Raw genomic sequence first — 20,703 nt, forward strand, 5'->3', positions numbered from 1 at the left:
CATAAAGGAGAAATCCTGGAAATGCAGAGCCCAGCTCTGCCCCAGCCCAGCCTCCCTCTGCTCCCCCAGCTGGACCCACCCTGGCACGGAGCAAAAATGGCATTTCCAGTTCAATACCTCACTTCTGAAACCACTGAAAATGCCTTTTCCCATCCAAATCCCTTCTTTTTCCAAGCAGACTTTCCTTATTTTAAATAAGGGTTTTCCTTATTTTCTCTTTGGTTGGGTGTCACTGCAGGTCTGTCCTTTGTGCTGGGGTAGAGGAATTATATCATTTATAATAAAATTATTATTATTATTACTATTATTATTATTATTATTATTATTATTATTATTATTATTATTATTATTATTAATTATTATTATTACTATTATTATTACTACTACTATTATTATTATCATTATTACTATTATTATTACTATTATTACCATTATTACTATTATTATTATATCATTAAATAATACCATTATTAATAATAATATACTAAAAATAAAATTATTATTATTATTATGGTGGTAATAATATTGATATTGTATTGGTAATATTAATAGTAATAATAGTAATAGTAACAATAATAGTAATAGCGGTAATAGTAGTAATAGTAGTAGAAGAAGTAGTAGTAGTAGTAATATTATTATTATTATTATTATTATTACTATTATTACTATTATTATATCATTAAATAATACAATTATTAATAATGATATACTAAAAATAAAATTATTATTATTATTATTATGGTGGTAATAATATTGATATTGTATTGGTAATATTAATAGTAATAATAGTAATAGTAACAATAATAGTAATAGTGGTAATAGTAGTAATAGTAGTAGTAGTAATATTATTATTATTATTATTATTATTACTATTATTACTATTATTACTATTATTATTATTATATCATTAAATAATACAATTACTAATAATAATATACTAAAAATAAAATTATTATTGTTATTATGGTGGTAATAATATTGATATTGTATTGGTAATATTAATAGTAATATAGTAATAGTAACAATAGTGGTAATAGTGGTAATAGTAGTAATAGTAGTAGTAGTAATAACAATAATAATATTATTATTATTACTATTATTACTATTATTATATAATTAAATAATACAATTATTAATAATAATATACTACAAATAAAATTATTATTATTATTATTATGGTGGTAATAATATTGATATTGTATTGGTAATATTAATCGTAATAATAGTAATAGTAACAATAATAGTAATAGCGGTAATAGTAGTAATAGTAGAAGAAGTAGTAGTCGTAGTAATAATAATATTATTATTATTATTATTATTATTACTATTATTACTATTATTATATAATTAAATAATACAATTGTTAATAATAAAATACTAAAATAAATTATTATTATTATTATTATTATTATTATTATTATTATTATTATTATTATTATTATTATTATTATTGTGGTAATAATGCTGATATTGTATTGGTAATATTAATAGTAATAATAGTAATAATAATAGTAATAGTGGTAATAGTGCTAATAGTAGTAGTAGTAGTAGTAGTAGTAGTAGTAATAATAATAATAATAATAATAATAATAATAATAATAATAATAATAATAATAATAATAATAATAACAATAATAATTTTTAATTGGCCCCATTTGTTTCAGTTTTTATCCTCCTGGGCACTGTTTTATCCTGTTTTAAGCTTCCAAATTAAGTGCAAACTTTCTCCAAACCCATCCTAAATTCTGCAGTGAAACTACAAATTAACCATGCAGAAATCTGTGTTACATGCACATGATATAAATATTTTATTACACTTCATTTTTAAGCCAGATTTAACAGAAATATTCCTGTTTTCCTTACAACATTAATCTTGCTGGAGATATTTTTGATAACACTGATCACCAAGTCAGAGAATTTTCCCTCAAGCCTTTTTTAATTCTAAGTTTTAGGACTGCCTTAAAAGAAAATTTCTCCGTTTTCATTTGCTAAAATACCACTTTACCTAAAAAATAACTTTTCAGAATGAAATACGGTGAGTTTTGTGTTTTGGATTAATTACTCTGAGGGACTAAGTGGGGACCAGCTCTACAAACACCAAGTTAAAAAGTTTATGCACAAAAATCCTCAAGCAAACACAAAAAATCTTGCTTTAAAATGCTTCTATTTAAGTATAATTAAATATTTAAACATTTTATTTATCCATAAATAGAGTTTCCATAAATACTCTGGGATTTCACAGTTTGCACAATTGTTTCCAAACCCTTCTTTTCCTTTTTGTTCCTAAAACCAGGAGCAAATTTAGGAGAATTAACAACAATTCCTGAAGAACTATCAGCTAAAAATAATAATTAATTTCCTTCCAAACCAATTGAGGAGTTTTTAAGCTCCAGCTGAGCTGCACTGAGTTTTTAATTGAATTTTTTTCTGGTATCAAGCATTTCTCCATGTGTGTTATTCCAGGAGCTGGGCTGGAATTGGGAAAACCTTTTGGAATTCCACAGCAGCAGCAGCAGGAACACAGAATTTCCACATTTTTCCCCTCCAAATTCCCTCTCATTCCTTCAGAAAACAGCTCAGCATCATCTTAATGCTACTGCCCTCTGCTGCTGCTGGATTTTTGGATTAATTTGTGACTGAGCATCTCAAATAAAGCACTGCAGTGTGTTTAAATCCAGAATATTCCAATTCAATGAATTATATAAAAATCAAATTTGTATATAATTTGTGCAAATTAAATTTGTGCAAGTTAAAAATTGCATTAGAAGGTTCTTGTCTTATTTTTGGATAATTTATAAAGTCATATTTTAATAATATTTTAATATCTGGAAAAGAAGTGTCTGAGAATATTTATCCATCCTGGGAAATGAAATAAAGGTCAATTTTGAGAGGTTTAAATTACTTCAAGGGAGTGCCAATGGATCCCTGCTCCAGACTGGAATAAAACCATGGGAATAAACATGGGAGTGGAAAACTCTGAATTCAAAAAATAACATTAACAACATTTAACATTGTTAAAAATTATCATTAATTTTTGGGATAATATATTCAGTTTGGGGTTATATATTGAGTTTGAGATAATAGAATGCATTTTGGATAATATTGTATTATTGAAGTCATCAAAGTTCAGGGACAGAAAATGGAATTCCTGCTCTGTCCAAAGGGATGGGATGGGATAATGGGATAATGGGATGGGATACTGGGATAATGGGATGGGATATTGGGATAATGGGATGGGATATTGGGATATTGGGTTGGGATACTGGGATAATGGGATGGGATATTGGGATAATGGGATGGGATATTGGGATGGGATATTGGGATAATGGGATGGGATACTGGGATAATGGGATGGGATATTGGGATAATGGGATGGGATAATGGGATGGGATATTGGGATAATGGGATGGGCTATTGGGATATTGGGATATTGGGATGGGCTATTGGGATAATGGGATGGGATATTGGGATCCCTCCCTCTCTCAGAGCACCCCTCTGATTCCAGGCTCACCTGGGACACTCTGGTGTCCACAATTCACAAAATCCCAACTTTTTTCTGGAAAAACCACCTGGCAGAAGCAATCCCGCAGATTTATCTCTTTGCACTCTTTGCTGGTTTTTCCCTGCCAGCCCCATCCTGGATTTTCCTGCTTTTCCCACTCCCCCTTACAGTGAATTAAACACTGCAATTGTCCCCAGTTTTTCATTCCTGCAGCAGAACAAATCGCTGGCTCTCCTTGAACACACACAATCCTATTTTAGATTTTAAAGGACATCAACTTTTCCAGTTAACAACCAGGCAATAATTAAATACCATTTCCCTGGTGCCACTTAATTAATCCCTAATTTGGAGAAACACTGGCAATGAGGGGGTATAACATGGAATGGCTAAAAAACAGAATTAAGGAGTGGGAAACTCCTGGAATTGTGCTGGTTTTTATATCCCAGGTGTATCCCTGAGGCACAGGACACTCTGAACATTTCCTGGGATGACCAAAACTCCAAAGAAAAAGGGATGGAGGTGGGGAAGAGCAGGGCAGGTAATCAGAGCAGACAAAAGTGAAAATTTCTGGTAATTCCTAAGGATAAAATGCAAAGAGAAAAAAAGAAATTCCCACTTTTCTGAGGTTTCAAGGCCCTGCTAATGTGAAGCTTTAATTATTTTTGCAGTTTGGGGTTTTTATTAAACGTGCACTGAAATCTGAAACTTCCAGCTAATAGAACACATGTGGAGGTAGACAGAGCTCCTCTGGAATGATTTCATTCATTCCATGCTCAGGGATGCCAGAAAAACAAAATCTGAGCTCAGAGCAACCACCAGGACACTGAAGGCAAGAGGGGGGAAAGTCCAATCAGCAGAATTCTGCAGAAAAGCCAAGGTTTGGTACCTGAGGCACCTGGGAGATTTCCCTGCTCACATCTCACCAGGGTTTGTGCTGTTTTCTGCCTCAGCTCCCCAAGTTCCTGCTCTGTGAATCTTTCCCTGGAATTGGGATGGAGAAGCTGCAGCACCAAACCTCACCTGCCCAGGGGAACCCCCAGCCCCTGCTGTGTGCCCAGAAAATCATGGAAAACAGGAATTTCCACAGGAAATATTCCCACAGAGCATTCAGCAGCAGCCAGGCTCGGATTCAGCCTTCAGTGAGGATATATTGATTATTCAGCTGAAAACACTCAGCCTCAGAAGCCCCATTTTATTCCTGATTCTCCATATTCCTGATTATCCAGATTAGGCTTCAAAGCATCCAGGAAAAAGCCTGGAAAATAATGGACAGGTGGGAAAATTCCAAAAGTTTCTTGGAGGTGCTGCTCTGTGCTGGGTTTGCCTCCCCTCATCCCACTCCTGGTGCCAAGGGAAGGGATCAGCTCCACTCCCAGCCCCAAACCAGCAGCAGGGTTTGGCTGAGCTGCTTTTCAGGAATTAATGCCAAAATCCCCCAAATCTCTGCTTGCTCCTGGTTTTTCATCCACTAAAAACACCAATTTCCCAGCAAATACTTCAGGAGGAGCTGAGGGCTCCTGGGAATGCTCCTGGTGAAGCTCAAGGCACTGAAGTTCCTTCACACCAAAATGCAGCTGAGTGAGTAAAGAAAAAGCAAAAACTCAGCATTTCACCCTTTGTTCTGACCAAAGTTTAAAGAGCTCAGAGCACAGATAGTTAAAAGAATTCCCTAAAAAGTGAATGTCAAAATGATTTCCCTGAATGTCAAAATGATTTCCCATCCATGTGGGTACAGTCCAGGAGAGAGGTTATCCCAAATCTGAGTGATAGCACAGACAGATAACACCATTAAAATCCCAGAAAAGATCATTAATCATCCTTTTCTTCCCTGTCTCACATCCCTGTGAATGCACAGGCACATGGACACACAGATTTCCACAGGAATAGGAAATGCAAGGGGAAAATAATGCTGTGAGGGTTTAATTACAAATGAATTCAATTTAATCTACGTGCCACACTCAGAGAGATTTAAACCCACCCAGTGTTAAGGTGTCATTTGGACAGCAATATTTCACAGAGAAGGAAAAAAAACCCAATAAACACCAAAATAACATCTCCAAAAAATCACCTTGCCAAGATTCACTCCTGCTGAAGCACCTCTGATGCAGCCCTGAGCAAAGAACATTTCCAGGGGTTTATTTTCTTGTTGAAACCCAAATATTGCCAAGTTCAGAGTGCTGGGGGCTCCTCTGGGCCCCAAACCTGCTGATGGCAGAGCCTCCATCCCAGCAGGACCCCAGATAGATCCCAAGTTATTCAGATTCACCAGGAACCAAACAATTCCTCACACTCTGATGCAGTAATTACTGCAGAACAGAGCTGAAAATCCCTTAAATATTTGTTTTAGCCTGGTTTTTATCCACTAAAAAAATAACCATAACTAAAAAATAACCATAACTAACCAAAAGATTCACTAAAAAATAACCATAACTAAAAAATAACCATAACTAAAAGATTCACTAAAAAATAACCATAACTAAAAAATTTCAAGCAATGGAAGCCCTGCTGATGGCAGAGCCTCCATCCCAGGCAGGATCCCAAACGTCTCCCAGTTTATTCAGATTCACCAGGAACCAAACAATTCCTGGTGAATCTGACTTCTTTTGTTGACTGAAATGTTAATTCCATTTAAATATCTGGAAAACTCAGTTTTAAAAGAGATATACCAACACTAAATGTAGTAATAACACACTCTGATTCATGTGGCCTGGAAGCTTCTTGCAGGATGATTTTTGTGCTCTGTTTTAGCAGAATTTAACATTTTAAGTGTCTGTGAGATCAAATGTGAGCAGTTCTGGGAATCCTGAGCTCAGTTCCATGCTCAGTGACTGCTCAGCCAAGGAAAAGCTGCTTTTCCTCACCTGCTGTTTGCAGGAGCACCTCACAAAACCTCTCATCAACAAGGACAAGAGCAGATCTGCTTCCCTCAGCACAGCCATGCCATGGAAAAGGATCAAATGTAAATAAAAAGAGTATTTTTTTCAATCAATGTTGTTCCTGGGGACTGAGGAGAGCAGACAGGAACACCCTGGGCTCTCAACCCAGCTCCTCCTTGGAGGCCAAAGGAGGGAGAAAACAGAGGGACAAAACATCCTGCAGGAATGCTGAACCAAGCTGGGCCAAATATCAAATATCTCCATCAGGTTTTATCCTTTTGCAAGTTATTTCTATCACCAGAGCAGGTTTGGCTCTTTAAAACAGGCACTAAAAATGGGGATTATCCCAATCTCCATCAAAATCCAAGGAAAATGCTGCTGGCACCCAGAGCTGCTCCTACCTGCCCGTCCTGACCCACGTGCACCTGGTGGATCTGCAGGTTCCCCTGGAAAAGGAGACAAAGGACAATCAGCACAAGGCTGGGAATGCAAAAAATGCAGAAAAATCTGTTTTAATGTGAAGGAAATTGTGAATTTAAAAAGTTCTGCTCAAGGTTCTTTGGGCAGTCCAGCTCCACTCAGCCTCACAGCAAGGACCTTTCCCACCCAGCATGTTTTGCCTTTTTTTTGGTTTTATGTAAAATTTTTCTGAGGTAAAACTTCTGATTTTCCTTCTTTATATAAACCTGCAAATTGAAATCCAGCCCTTACTATCCCAGAATTAGGAATCCAACACTTTTACAGGTTTGCAGAGCTATTTACTATTTGCTTTTTATTTATCCTCATTCATATTGAAAATCAACACAGTTCTGTTACAGGGATTACATCTATAATAATAATAATTTTAAAAAACTCAATAAATCAAAGTATTTTAAGCTTCGAAGTCCAATCAGGAAATCTTTATGACATGAAGTTTTTATTCACATGCTCACTGATGTCTTTCCAAAAGTACATTTGGATTAAGGAAAGGCAGCTTCCCAAAAGAGCCTTGCAGTGAAGCAGCACAATTTGGAGGACAAAATCCCCTTTTTGTGCAGTTTCTCCTGCTGGCAGCTCCTCTCTCACTTGTGTACATTGTCATCAGTTTAAAACCAGATGTTTTCATCTGTCAGGGACAAATGCAGCCTTTGAAAGTCGCAGAGACAAGAGGAGCCAAAGGATCCAGGCTGTGCTGGAACCTCAGCATCCAGTCCAGCAATCTCTGCTGAATCATCAGTTTTTCAGTGGTTCTTTACCCAAAAACTCCCTCAGTTTTATGGCAGCACCACACTTTAGAGCCAGGATATTTTAATCCTTTCTTCTCCCTCTCAAGGCCTGACAGGCCCTTCAAAGGACAAGCCTTTAACTATAATATTTATAGAATTTTTATGATAATATTTATTCTCCAGTAGCTGCCTGTGTTAACAATATTCCTTCACAAAGTGGTTTTATGAGCTGTGATTTGGGTTCTTTGGACAGGGATTAAACCAAGCCAGGCAGATCCACTTCCCAGAGAGGGAAAACCCTGACAGGGAAATGGGACAGATTCAAATTGTTGCCTGTGTTAATGTTTAACCTGATTTTTCTATTCCTTCTGCATTGAAACAAAGTGCATGAGAAATTCAAGAGCAGTTTTAGCAGTCAGGAGATTTTTAAATAACCAATAACAGCAGCAAATACACAGGGAAATCCACCTGGATTTGGGAGCTGAGCCTAAATTGGAGGGTTTGGGATTGAATTTTTCCATTTCCAGTTATCCACATCCCTTTATCCATCCCATTCCACAGGATTATTTTTCTGGAAAAAAAAAATTTCAGAAGTGCAAATACTGTGGTGCCAGATAAGCTGGTCAGGAATGGAGGGTAAATTCATTCTGGAATATTTCTTTATTAATTGATAGCTGAAGGTTTCTCCAACTCCTGTTCAACCATTAAAGGCCCTGAGTGTTCTGACCATATGTAGTTCATCAGCCTAAACAGAATAATTTCATTTTTAAGCACTGCAAGAACCTGGTTTCCTGTTAAACTGTGTCAGAAGTGAATTTCCAAAGATCATCAGCCTTATGCAACAATTAACACACATTGAGCTGTTTTGGCTGGTGAGGGAGGGAAAAATAAATCAAAATAATAGCAATAAAAATAAATAATACCAATTTAAAAAGAAACCCCTGAGAGCCCAGAGACAGAAGCAGCAGGTTCTAAAGCACATTTTGTGCTGGTTCCAGCCCATTCCTCATTTCCCTCAGCCCCCAGGCTTTGCTCACTGCAGAGGGGGGTATATGTGGCCCGAAGTTTAGAGTCTGACTAGCTGAGGGCGAAAGGCCGACGCCCCTCTGCAATTCCTGGCCAGCGCCCTTCGGCGTCTAGGGATTTGGGGGGCTCTGAGGGTGAGGGGGTGACAAAGCAAAGCCACCAGAAGGTGACACTGCCGAGGGGGGCATATGTGGCCCGAAGTTTAGAGTCCGGCTCGCTGAGGGCGAAAGGCCGACGCCCCTCTGCAATTCCTGGCCAGCGCCCTTCGGTGTCTGAGGGCCTCGGGCTGTGCTGGCTGCGGGCTGGCTCACACCGCTGGTATAGGGGAGGAACGGAGCTGACCATTTCCCGGGGGTTAAACATCGGTTTATTGAAGGTGTTGTGGGATCCAAACGCAGGGAAACCAACCGGGAAAAAGTCTCTCCATAGGGGGTGAAACAGGATTATAAAGGAGGGGGGGGTGGGTACAGGCGGAACCAATTGGGAAAGGTGAGGGGATGAACTTCACAGAACTGACACTCCATGGAGACCAATAATCAAAAGGTAAAGGAGGTGTCCTGGGACCCCAGCCAGCCACCATCTCCAGAGAGGAGAAGGTTCTCGAAACCTGGGAGGAGAAAGGGAGTGATTGACTGGGCCCAGGGAGGAAACAACTTTCACTTATAAGGGAAACCAGGGGAGGAGCAATTACACATCGGCAACTATGAATAGTGGTTACTATGGCAACTTAGCTGACAGGCTAGCAGTGGCGGGAAAAACTGGGGGAACGAAACCATTTTACACATAATAGGGGAGAACAATACATAAATTGGGGGAATAACACAAGAAACTTAACAACACACTACAACAGCTCACCTCGCTGTCCTGCGTGATCTGCACCTGCTCCCCCTGGGGCACCTGGGCGATGTGGAGATGGCCCTGTGGGATCCACAACAAAAGAAAACACCAAGGAGCATCAGAGGAAAATCACAGCTCCAGCAAGCAGCTCCTGCCCTGCAGGCAGCAGAGTTTCATGGAGAGAAGCAAAACGTGCAATGAAACCATTGAGGAGCTCTAAAAATGCAAAGTGCACCTGGTAATGCCCCAGCTCTGGATGGAAATAAAAACAGAGGGGCTTGGAGCAAAGACTGGGTCATTTCCACTTCAGGGAAGGAAAACAGGAGGAATATTATTATTATTATTATTATTATTATTATTATTATTATTATTATTATTATTATTATTATTATTATTACAATAATAATAATAATAATAATAATAGTAGTAGTAGTAGAGTTTTTTAAAACCACAACATCTAACAAGTGTATTTTTCTATTGCCTTTTTGACTGGTACACAAAGCCTGGGCTTGACTTGCTTTGTTGACCGAAACTTTAATTCAATTTAAATATCTGGAAAACTCAGTTTCAGAACAGATACACCAACAGTAAATAAAATAAATAAATATCTCCTAGAGTGAGGTTTCCAATATCATTTTCCACCTATTTTTGCTCATTCTGGAGCACAGACCACGCCAAGGACTCTCAGCTGCTGGGATCTGGCAGGAAATCATTAATTTGAGCAATTCCCCTGATTTACATTGGTGAGAATCTGCCCTGATGGTTTTAATCCTGGAATATTTGGAATTGCTGCCCATTCTCACCACTCTCCTGGTCCCATCTGCAAGGACAAGAGTGGCTGGAATTCCTTGTGCATCCTGCCCAGCCCAGCCACTGTGATTTACCTGAGGGGAGATTGGATTCTAAATAACCTCCTGGAGGTTTTATAAAGCTTTGTGTTCATTTTAATATGCCTGCATGAGATGAAAGATAATCATTTGGAATTCTGTCAAAGGCCCCTCTGATTTTATAACACAAGAACAATTGCCTGTGATTTTCAAAGACACACAGATCCCTCTATTTCCAACAGTTTCATTTCCTTTGGAAGGAAACTGCCTATTTATAGGGAGAAAAACCACACTGAAAGTGTCCCTCTGACAATAGGGGCTGCAGAGAAAATTATAGCACTGCCCAGCCCAGGGGGAGATTAAAATCACTTTCCCTCCTTCACATCAAACTCTCGGTGCTCCCAGGAAAAAGATGGAATGTTTAGAAGATCCATTTATAGCAGGTTTTCCCCTGGATTCCACAATTTGAAGGATAATTAATATATCCAGGTTTTTTAATGAGGGAAGTTTTTATCACTTCCATCTATAAACAAACCATCTGTTCTATTAAAGTCACATATTTCATGTAATTTTCATTGCTATCTTGTCTTTCAAGACTTAAAAAGCACTTTGCAGTCATCAGTTAAATCTCACCCACAGATCCATAGGAAAATCCACTTTTAAAATCTACATGGGATTGAAAAAACAAATTCCCAGGATAACACTGAAAAGTTATGGCAAAAGTGAAATGGAAAAGGAAGATTTCCACTCAGTTCCTGCACAAAGAGAATTATTTCACTGAGGACACTTCTTTAAAAGAATTTGAATTTCAAACAATCCTTGTAGCTCCCTGTGGGACACAAGAATTAAAGTGAAGGTGGTTTTTTTTCAGAGTACACTTAAACCACAGATAAAAACCATCAGGCCTGAGTGCTGGTGGGAGTGTCAGGCTTTAAAAATGTCAATATTTAGAACTTTCACTGATAGACACAGAGCTCAACAAACACACATGGGAAGAACTCATCTCCCAGATGTCCAAAAGTGCCTGTGAATGCAGTTTTACAGAAAAAACAAATAAATAGATGTGATTTTGTTGTGGAAGCACACCAGAAGTATAAACCACTAAGCAAACACAGCCAGGAACAGGCTGATAATTCTCTATATAACAACCAAAGCGGGTTGATTGTGTGAGGAAATCCTGCATGGAATTTTTTTGTTAAACAACTCTAATTTTTTTTTTTTTTTTCTATAAGCCTGCAGGATTTGTTTTGTGGCCACCTTAGGTGATTTCCCCCAGCACCCTGGGGCAGGGATGAAGGAAAGGTGAGCACATACTACTTGCACTTGTCCGTCCTCCCCGATCTGGTGGATCTGGACCTGCTGGGCGTTGGCCAGGGCGTAGTGCAGGGCCTGGGGCTGGTTCTGCTGCAGCTCACTGGAGGCTGACACCGAGCTCTGCGACCCCTCTGCAGGAAAAGACACCAAATTCCAATTTATGGCACGTGCAGCATCCCCCAAAGTGCTCCTGAAACCCCACGGCAATCAAATCCAGTCCCTGGAATTCGCTGTGGGTGAGGGATGTTTGTACAAACCCACAGAATTCCAGCTGGGAGAGCTCCTGCTTGAAAAAAAAAAGCACATTTTGGGATCTAAATCCCAGATTCTGCAGCTGGAAAAGTCCCATCAGAACAAAACCACAGAGGTTTCCTGAGCAATTCAATGTTTTTGGTCACCCGAGAACAATTTCTGCCACCACCACCCCAAGGACACCTTTAAAAACCCATCCTGCCCATTGTGAGAAATGAAATGATTGTGATAAATGAAAATCATATTATAATTATTAATAATTATAAATAATGATGATAATTTATATATTAATTATAATATTTAATTTATATAATATTCATAGTTAATATTATTACTTATTAGTGATATTTACTAATTATTCTTTAATTATTATATTTAGTAATTTTAATTATTACAAATAATATTTAGAATTTATAAATAATATTATAATCAAATAAGATTTATAAATATTTATATTTATAATTATTATTAAAATTATTTATATGTTATAATATATATGTAATTATTATGTATATATTATTATATATAAATAATATTCCCATTATTATAATAAATAATGGGAATATTTATATATATTTATATATGTAAGTATATATTTATATATATTTTTATATATAATATATATGTATAATAATAATAAATTATTATTATAAATAATGGGAATCTCCCCATTGTTTTCCAAGATCCATCCCCTACAATTCACACTGACACACGTGAGATCTGGAATTTTATTTTTGAACCTCAAAATGACAGGTGGATTTCTTGATTTATTCAATTTAAACACAACTCACACTGCAGAGTGGAAATGCCCCTGGAAAGGGAATGTTAAACATAAAAAATGAGAGTTATCTTCATGTAACAGGGACAAAAACCACCAGGAAAACCTCAGTGGGATTTCCAGAGGGTAAAAACTTGTAATGGACACATCATAGATCCATTCTGAGGTTTTCCAGCTGCAGGGAAAGATTCTTCTAAATAGAAGAGGCAAAAGGCAAGTAAAAATGACAGAAACGATTAATTTTTAATATCTCTACTAAATACTCCAAGATTTATTCTGCAAACACACTGTTAGTTCTGCAGGAATGAGTTTTATTCACTCAAATATTTTAATGGGAATGTTCTTTAATAAAATCAGCCATTTAAGGGGCTTTTTTTCCCTCCTGTCTGCAAATGTTTGGGCACGAAGATAATTTTGAGGTTTAGTTCTGAGCATGGGAACTGGGAGCTCCAAACCACCAAGTTAATATTTATTTATTTGTTGAAAAGTTGGGTTGGTTGACAATTCAGGCAGCTCTGATTCTGTGAATGAGCTGGAACATAGAATTCCAGCCACAAATCTCCACAGGAACTGAGGGAAACCCAACAAATCCAATTTTTTTCTGCCTGTTGGGCACACCTTTAATCCCTCACATCTCAGCAGGTAACTGCAGAGCTTTTATAATTCCTTAAATGCAGCCTTGGTGCTCCCTGGGCAATTCCAGCTTCTCCTGCTCTGGTGTAGAGTGGAATTTGCTGCATGGAAGTCTAGGTGGGATTGAGGAATCCAAACTGGCTGAAAAGTGCTGAATATTGCAGAAAAACTGCCCAAACCAAATGAAAATGGCATTTTTTAACCAAATAAATAATAAATGGCATTTACTGACCAAATAGAAATGGGATTTTTCCAGCTGGGATACCACTGGATTTGTCATGGCCACTGGAAGGAATGGATATCCTGGGAAAATCCTTTCCTGAATCTCTTTCACTTTTTCGGCCATTTCCATTAATCTATTCCTAATATTTGATGCAATTCACTTCTCTGGGTTTTTTTTATTTACAAATAGCATTTTGCTGGGATGACTGAGAAAATCCAGTGCTATCATCTGCTCCTTCAGGGCTCCCAGCTCAGAATTTTGAAGAACAAATTCCCTCAGGATTTTGAAGAACAAATTCCCTCAGGATTTTGAGGAACAAATTCCCTCAGGAGTCTGAAGAACAAATTCCCTCAGGATTTTGAGGAACAAATTCCCCCAGGATTCTGAGGAACAAATTCCCTCAGGATTTTGAGGAACAAAATTCCTTCAGGATTCTGAAGAACAAATTCCCTCAGGATTTTGAGAAACAAATACCCTCAGGATTCTGAGGAACAAATTCCCACAGGATTCTGAAGGAAAAATTCCCTCAGGATTCTGAAGAACAAATTCCCTCGGGATTTTGAGAAACAAATTCCCTCAGGATTCTGAAGAACAAATTCCCTCAGGATTTTGAGAAACAAATTCCCTCAGGATTTTGAAGAACAAATTCCCTCAGGATTTTGAGAAACAAATTCCCTCAGGATTTTGAGGAACAAATACTCTCAGGATTTTGAAGAACAAATTCCCTCAGGATTCTGAGAAACAAATTCCCTCAGGATTTTGAGGAACAAATACTCTCAGGATTTTGAAGAACAAATTCCCTCAGGATTCTGAGAAACAAATTCCCTCAGGATTTTGAAGAACAAATTCCCTCAGGATTTTGAGAAACAAATTCCCTCAGGATTCTGAGGAACAAATTCCCTCAGGATTTTGAGGAACAAATTCCCCCAGGATTCTGAGGAACAAATTCCCTCAGGATTTTGAGGAACAAACTCCCTCAGGATTCTGAGGAACAAACTCCCTCAGGATTTTGAGAAACAAATTCCCTCAGGATTCTGAGGAACAAATTCCCTCAGGATTTTGAGGAACAAATACTCTCAGGATTTTGAAGAACAAATTCCCTCAGGATTTTGAAGAACAAATTCCCTCAGGATTCTGAGGAACAAATTCCCTCAGGATTTTGAGAAACAAATTCCCTCAGGATTCTGAGGAACAAATTCCCTCAGGATTTTGAAGAACAAATTCCCTCAGGATTCTGAAGAACAAATTCCCTCAGGATTCTGAGGAACAAACTCCCTCAGGATTCTGAGGAACAAATTCCCTCAGGATTTTGAGAAACAAATTCCCTCAGGATTTTGAAGAACAAATTCCCTCAGGATTTTGAGGAACAAATTCCCTCAGGATTTTGAAGGATAATTTCTGGGTCTTTCCTTTGTGTTTCCCAGTTTTTCACCATGGAATTCAACTGAGCTAAATTACAACTCAACCTCAGCCAAACCACAGAGTGCAAATACAGAATCCTTAATTTATAATATTTATTTGCTGATTAAGTTATGTGAGAGAAGATTATCAAAGAAGTAAAACCTGCAGCAGAAAAATCTGTATTTTATATATATTTATGATATTCACATATTGAAATGCATTTTTAAGTGTAAGGCCCAAAAGCCTTGATTTTTAAGTAATTTTTGGCTTCAGAGGACAGAAATTATTGTGCTTTTTTGAGGTGCAAGAGGAGCCACAGCCTGGATGGAATCACCTTGCACCTCTCCCATGGTCACCTCTAAATGGATTTAAATTTGGCTTCACTGCAACAACTGAAATTGGGGTTTTTTTTGCTCTGTTTTGTTAGATTTTTTGGGTGGGTTTTTTTCTCTCTTAGGAAGAAAGAAGAGAGAGGATTCAGCCACATCTGAAAACAAAACATCCTTTCTGAGTCCTGTTTCCCCCCTCTTCATCTCAGAGCAGACAAAGGGAATATTTATCCACTTTTATAAACATTCCCCACTACAAACAAACGCAGCCATGAGGAGCAGAGCCAGCCTGGGGAGGGGAGCTGTCAGCAGGGAGAAACCCCTGGAAACCATCGAGCCTCACTTTTCCAACTGGGATTCTGGAGAATCCCTGGCAGGAAGAGCCACAGCTGAATTCCAGAATTTTCCACGAGTTCCCAAGGGACAGCTGGGACATGAACCCTGCAGAGCATTCCCTTAGAACCTTCAAGGATATGTGGGGTTAATGCTCAGCTAAAATCACTTTTTAAGGCACAATCTTTGGTGTTTTCTAATCTGTTCCTATTTAACTGTTGAGGATTTTAATTTTCATGGAATTGTTAAGGGTGGAAAAGACCTTTAAGATCATCAGGTCCAACACCACCACCATGGTCACCACCCACCACGTGCCCAAGTGCCACATCCATGGGATTTTGGACACTTCCAGTCATGGAGACTCCACCACTGCCCTGGACAAGCAATACCAATGCTGGACAACCCTTTCCATGAAGGAATTTTTCCTAATTCCAGCCTGAATTTCTCCTGGTACAACTTTAAGGACATCTGCTCTCCTCCTGCCCCTTGTTCCCTGGGAGAAGGGACAGATTCCACAGCAGGAGGGATTCCCACTTAGGAATTCTGGAATTCAAAATGGTTTTCCAGCTCCACCCTCAGAGCTCTCCTCACAGACAGGGATGAATCTCCTCGTTGTAGCCCCAGCAAGGGAAGGGTGGATGGATTAACCATCCCCACACCCAAAAAAAGCAGGGAAAAACCATTCCAGAACAATGGAAATAAAGCTGTAAACCATCACCTCCCCCTGCCTCAGCCCCACTTGTGTGGAACAGCTTTGAAGATTTGGCTGCACATCCAGTTTTTAATGTGACACCTCAGCACAGGCCGAAATCTACACAGAAATCCCAAAGTCAGGGAACTAATTAAAAATTCCAACATGGAAAATTGTGATAACAGCCTGAACAATCTGAAGAGAAATGAAAAGAAAGGAAGAAGGCACTTCTCAATTAATCCTCCTCCCAAACCCCTCATTGCCTGCACAGACTCCAACCCTTTGCAAAGGAATATCCAGTGAAATTATCATGGAGCCACATGGAGGGCTCTGCTTGGGAAAAACACGGGCAAAACACACCTAGGTACTGAAATGTTGGCTCCAAGAGCAGAGCAAAGCACAGCAATCAACACCTCCTTTCCAAAAAAAAGGTAATGGATTCAAGCAAACAGCCAGGGAAAATCAGGAAAAGCAACTTCTGTCTGAATTTAACAGTCAGTTAAGTGCAAAAAAATCTTAATTAACATCTCTGGGGGTGAAGGACAAAGCAAATCCATTTGTGTTTTCCCAGCAGGCTCCCCAGACATGACTTTCCCTGCAGGTTGGTGCCTTGCAGGGTCTGTGGGCTCAGCCTCTGCTTTGCTGTCGTTCCCAGAGTTAATTTTGCCATGTGATGAGCAGAGCAGAGAGGAAATCTGCTGTCACTTTTCAGCACGCTCCAATCAAAGCCACGTGCTCCAGGAACTGTTAATCCCAAGCAGGAAAAGCCTCAAAGCTTTGGCATTTCCAACAAGTGCAAGAGGAGTCAGTTTGAACAACAATCCTGTTGTGATGCAAATAATCCAGAATTCTTAATTGTGTGTGCAATAATTCACGAAGAAAATTTGAAATCCCAAATAGATGAGGTAGGAAGTGGCCTCTGGAGATGATCTAAGCCAATGTCCTTCCTCAAACCATGGGCTACCAGAAGTGGTGGCTCTGGGCTGCACCCAGGTGGATTTTGATGTCTCCAGGGATGGTGACAAATTCTTCCTGTGCTCAGTCATCCCAAAATTCCTCAGGGCCAGGAAAACCAAAGTCAGGGCACAGCTGAGTGAACTTCAGGATGCCCTATTTATTTTTTTAATTAGGCAAATTAATTGCTGCTTAAAACAACTGTGAAAATCCCAGTCCACCCATTCCTATTCCAGCAGTGCAGTGCCAGGATTTGGGAAAACCTCAGGAAGTGAAGCTGGATGGGGCTGGGAGCACCCTGGGATGGTGGAAGGGTCCCTGGAATGGGATGAGCTTTAATGAAGGCCCTTCCCACCCAAAGCAGGTGGGATCCCATGGGATAACCACACCAAGGAACCAACCCAAAGCCATGATCCTACAGCCCTCAGGAGACAGGAACCCACTGACTCTGAGTTTTACATCTCTACAGGTGCCTCCAAACCTCCAAAGCAGACTGGAGATGAATAATTGGAATAATAAATCTCAACAGCACTCAAGGAGTACAGGCTAATGAGCACAGGCTGTAATATCCACCTACTGCTGCCTTTTCACCCTGAAATACTGATTGCTGAAAGACTGAAAGCAAAAATCCCATCAACATAGAGGGCTTATGGTTATCATTACATTGATTAGTTGTTTTAATTTGAGATTTTTGGATGGGATTCCCTGTTCCAGCACATAAAATTTTCCATTGAAAGCAGATTTTGTCATTCTTTGCATGAGATACAGTGGTTAGTGTTAACATGCAACCAAAAATTTTATGCAGGCAAATAAACTGACTTCCTTTTCTTTGGGCTGCCTTCCAAAGCCCTGGTTTTAATATCTAATGTACAAAAGTCCCAGAACACTGCTTTATATTAAAAGCATGAGCCAGAAATGTCCTCAGAGAACACTCCTGAGGTCAGGATTTTTCATTTGTTATCCAGGCCTCCATACCTAGATGGAAATATGGAATCACCTACAGCACATTTCATGTCTGCAGAGGAAAACACTTCAGGAACAGCATTTAGCACGTCCCACTGAATGGTGTGAACACACTGGGAAGGATTTAGTCACTTGATTCCTCCTAGGAACAACAACTGCAAAGATATTTGGACTTTCTCCTCAAAGAACTGAGCGTGGTAAAAATCCAAAATTCCAGCACAAAGCTGCAGGAGCTGAAGCCATGGGGGTAGACAGAAAGCAGGGTTGGGTGGGAGGCTGTGAGGGTGGGGAGGCTCCCAGAGCAGCTGTGGCTGCCCCTGGATCCCTGCAGTGCCCAAAACCAGGCTGGAATAAGCTGGGACAGTGGAAGGTGGCAGGGGTGGAATTAGATGAACTTCAAGGTCCCTTCCACCCAAACCATTGCAGGATTCCACACTCAGCAAAGGCAGGAAACCAAGAGGGATTTATGAGGCTGGAATAAGCTGGGACAGTGGAAGGTGTCCCTGCCCATGGCAGGGGTGGAATTAGATGATTTTAAGGTCCCTTCCACCCAAACCACTGCAGGATTCCACACTCTCAGCACCTCAGCAAAGCCACGCAGCCAAACCAAAATTCACCTTGGAAACCAAGAGGGATTTCTGATGTGGGGGGAAGGTTTGGTTTGTACCTGAGCCGCTGTAGGAGGAGGATGAGGGGGTTCTCCTGGAGAAGCTTTTCACAGCCAGGCTCTGGCCTCTCTGCTTCCTCCTCCACGCTGTCCTGCACTTGGAGTCGATGCTCTGCTTGATGCGGTACCAGTCCGACTCTGTGATGCCAAACTTGTAAAACAGGTGACCTAGAATGGAGGAAAAATTAAAAAAAATGTAAAAATACAGCAGAATATAGCATCAAAATACCTTAGAAATACCACAGAGCAAGAGAGACACTGAGAGATGGAAATAGAAACAAGTTTCAAAGGATGGCTTTACAGAAAAGACTGGATACTTTGGAGAAATAAAATTATGAAAGATGCACTGTAGTAGGACCCACAAGGGTTAATTTTAGATTATTGGCTTTAAGGTTTCTACAGCACGATGTGGCTAAAGCTGATAGACCAAAAAGCACTTACAGTGTACTGTAATTAGGAAATAGTTGGCTTCTAATTGTGAGGGTGTGAATTATAACATCTGTATTGTCTCACCCTTCTCAAGAGACTGAAAATGGAATAAAAGTTTAAGCACCTCTCAGCTGCCTCATGTCTAGCTCAGAAAGGGCTTAATTTGACAATAATAATCAACACAAACTTGTATTTTCCAGAGAACAGAGAGGACACACACAGTCCCACACAGGAGGCTCTGCACCTGTGCAAAGAGCCCCAGAGCTGAGCAGGGACAGGACTTCTTCAACAAAACTTATTCCCAAAAGTCAGTGATTGCTCACCTGCACAGTTCTGGGTGTAAAAATGCCAGGAATTTTAACAATGTAAAATGTCCATGGAATTTTATCAGCTGCACTGGGGTCTGTGGAAGCTGCACTGTTACAAACTAAGAGGAGGATCCAGCACTGCAGAGGCAAAGCTGGAGCAGGGATTATTCCTCACTGACAGCACCCCTCAATAAGTCTGACTACAAAACTGACTCCTGCTGAAGAAGGAAAATGCAGAAAATTCCATATAGAAAAAAAAAAATCAACTCTTTTAAAAGCTCAGTGCAAAATGGACCCAAATTCAGTAAAAAACAGAGCCCAAAATGAGGATCCCCTCACAGAATTCAGGCACCTCAGGAGCCTCAGCATGAACTCTGCAGCCCCTGGTGCTGGGCTGCCAAAGTGCTCCATGAACACGGTGAGGAGTGGCTTTAAAGCTGGGAATTTAACTGGGAATGCTGTGCACTGTCAGCTTGAATTATTCCACACTTTCACCATTTCATTGCAGCTTCTGAGGGGTTTGGATTTTCCTAAAGCACCAACGCTGGAGAGCAAAAAACTTCAAGCCCTCACGGAAAAAAATCCCCTGAAAAATCCATTATTTGCCCATCTGAAATAGAGGGAGATGGATTTTTATATGGACAGGACAAGGGGAATGGCTTTAAACTGACAAAGGAAAGGGGTAGGGGGGATTTTGGGAGGGAATTGTTCCCTGTGAGGGTGGAGAGGAGCTGGGATGGAATTCCCAGAGCAGCTGGGGCTGCCCCTGATCCCTGGCAGGGCCCAAGGCCAGGCTGGAGCACCCTGGGACAGTGCAGGTGTCTCTGCCCATTAAATGAACTTTAAGGTCCTTCCCACCCAAACCATCCCAGGATTTTCTGATCCAAACCCCCTAAATCCAACCAGAGCTCTCTGAACATTTAATATGTTAATACTCTCAAAATTCAGAGGTGCAACACTGAACAAGCCAAGGCTGCCAGAGATGCTTTTACTCCACAGGGCAAAGCTTCAAGAATCTCTAAAATTCTCATTTTCCTTTCCCTACCCTGCAAAGTAAAATAATCTTTTCCACTTTTCCACTTACTGGGCTTTCCATCTTCCTCTCAGATGGGCTCCTAATCCTGTGAAGGACTTGCCTAAGCTGTTGTATATAGA

At 39.6% G+C, this 20,703-nt stretch overlaps 1 protein-coding gene across 2 annotated transcripts in view; it reads right to left on the minus strand.

Annotated features, from left to right (window-relative positions):
- The window catches only part of BANP (BTG3 associated nuclear protein), a 123,984-nt gene that overhangs the window by 50,316 nt on the left and 52,965 nt on the right, over positions 1 to 20,703 (minus strand). The window contains exons 8-11 of one of the 2 annotated variants that reach the window (XM_074550759.1): positions 18,812 to 18,979; positions 11,588 to 11,718; positions 9,465 to 9,536; positions 6,780 to 6,824 (exon numbers count right to left, since the gene is read on the minus strand). In XM_074550759.1, the coding sequence (XP_074406860.1) occupies positions 6,780 to 6,824; positions 9,465 to 9,536; positions 11,588 to 11,718; positions 18,812 to 18,979 (416 nt within the window). The remainder of the gene's footprint in view (positions 1 to 6,779; positions 6,825 to 9,464; positions 9,537 to 11,587; positions 11,719 to 18,811; positions 18,980 to 20,703) is intronic. The other variant, XM_074550760.1, reaches the window with a different exon arrangement.

Source organism: Zonotrichia albicollis, chromosome 13 (genome assembly GCF_047830755.1).
Source record: "Zonotrichia albicollis isolate bZonAlb1 chromosome 13, bZonAlb1.hap1, whole genome shotgun sequence".
NCBI classification, from domain to species: Eukaryota; Metazoa; Chordata; class Aves; order Passeriformes; family Passerellidae; genus Zonotrichia; species Zonotrichia albicollis.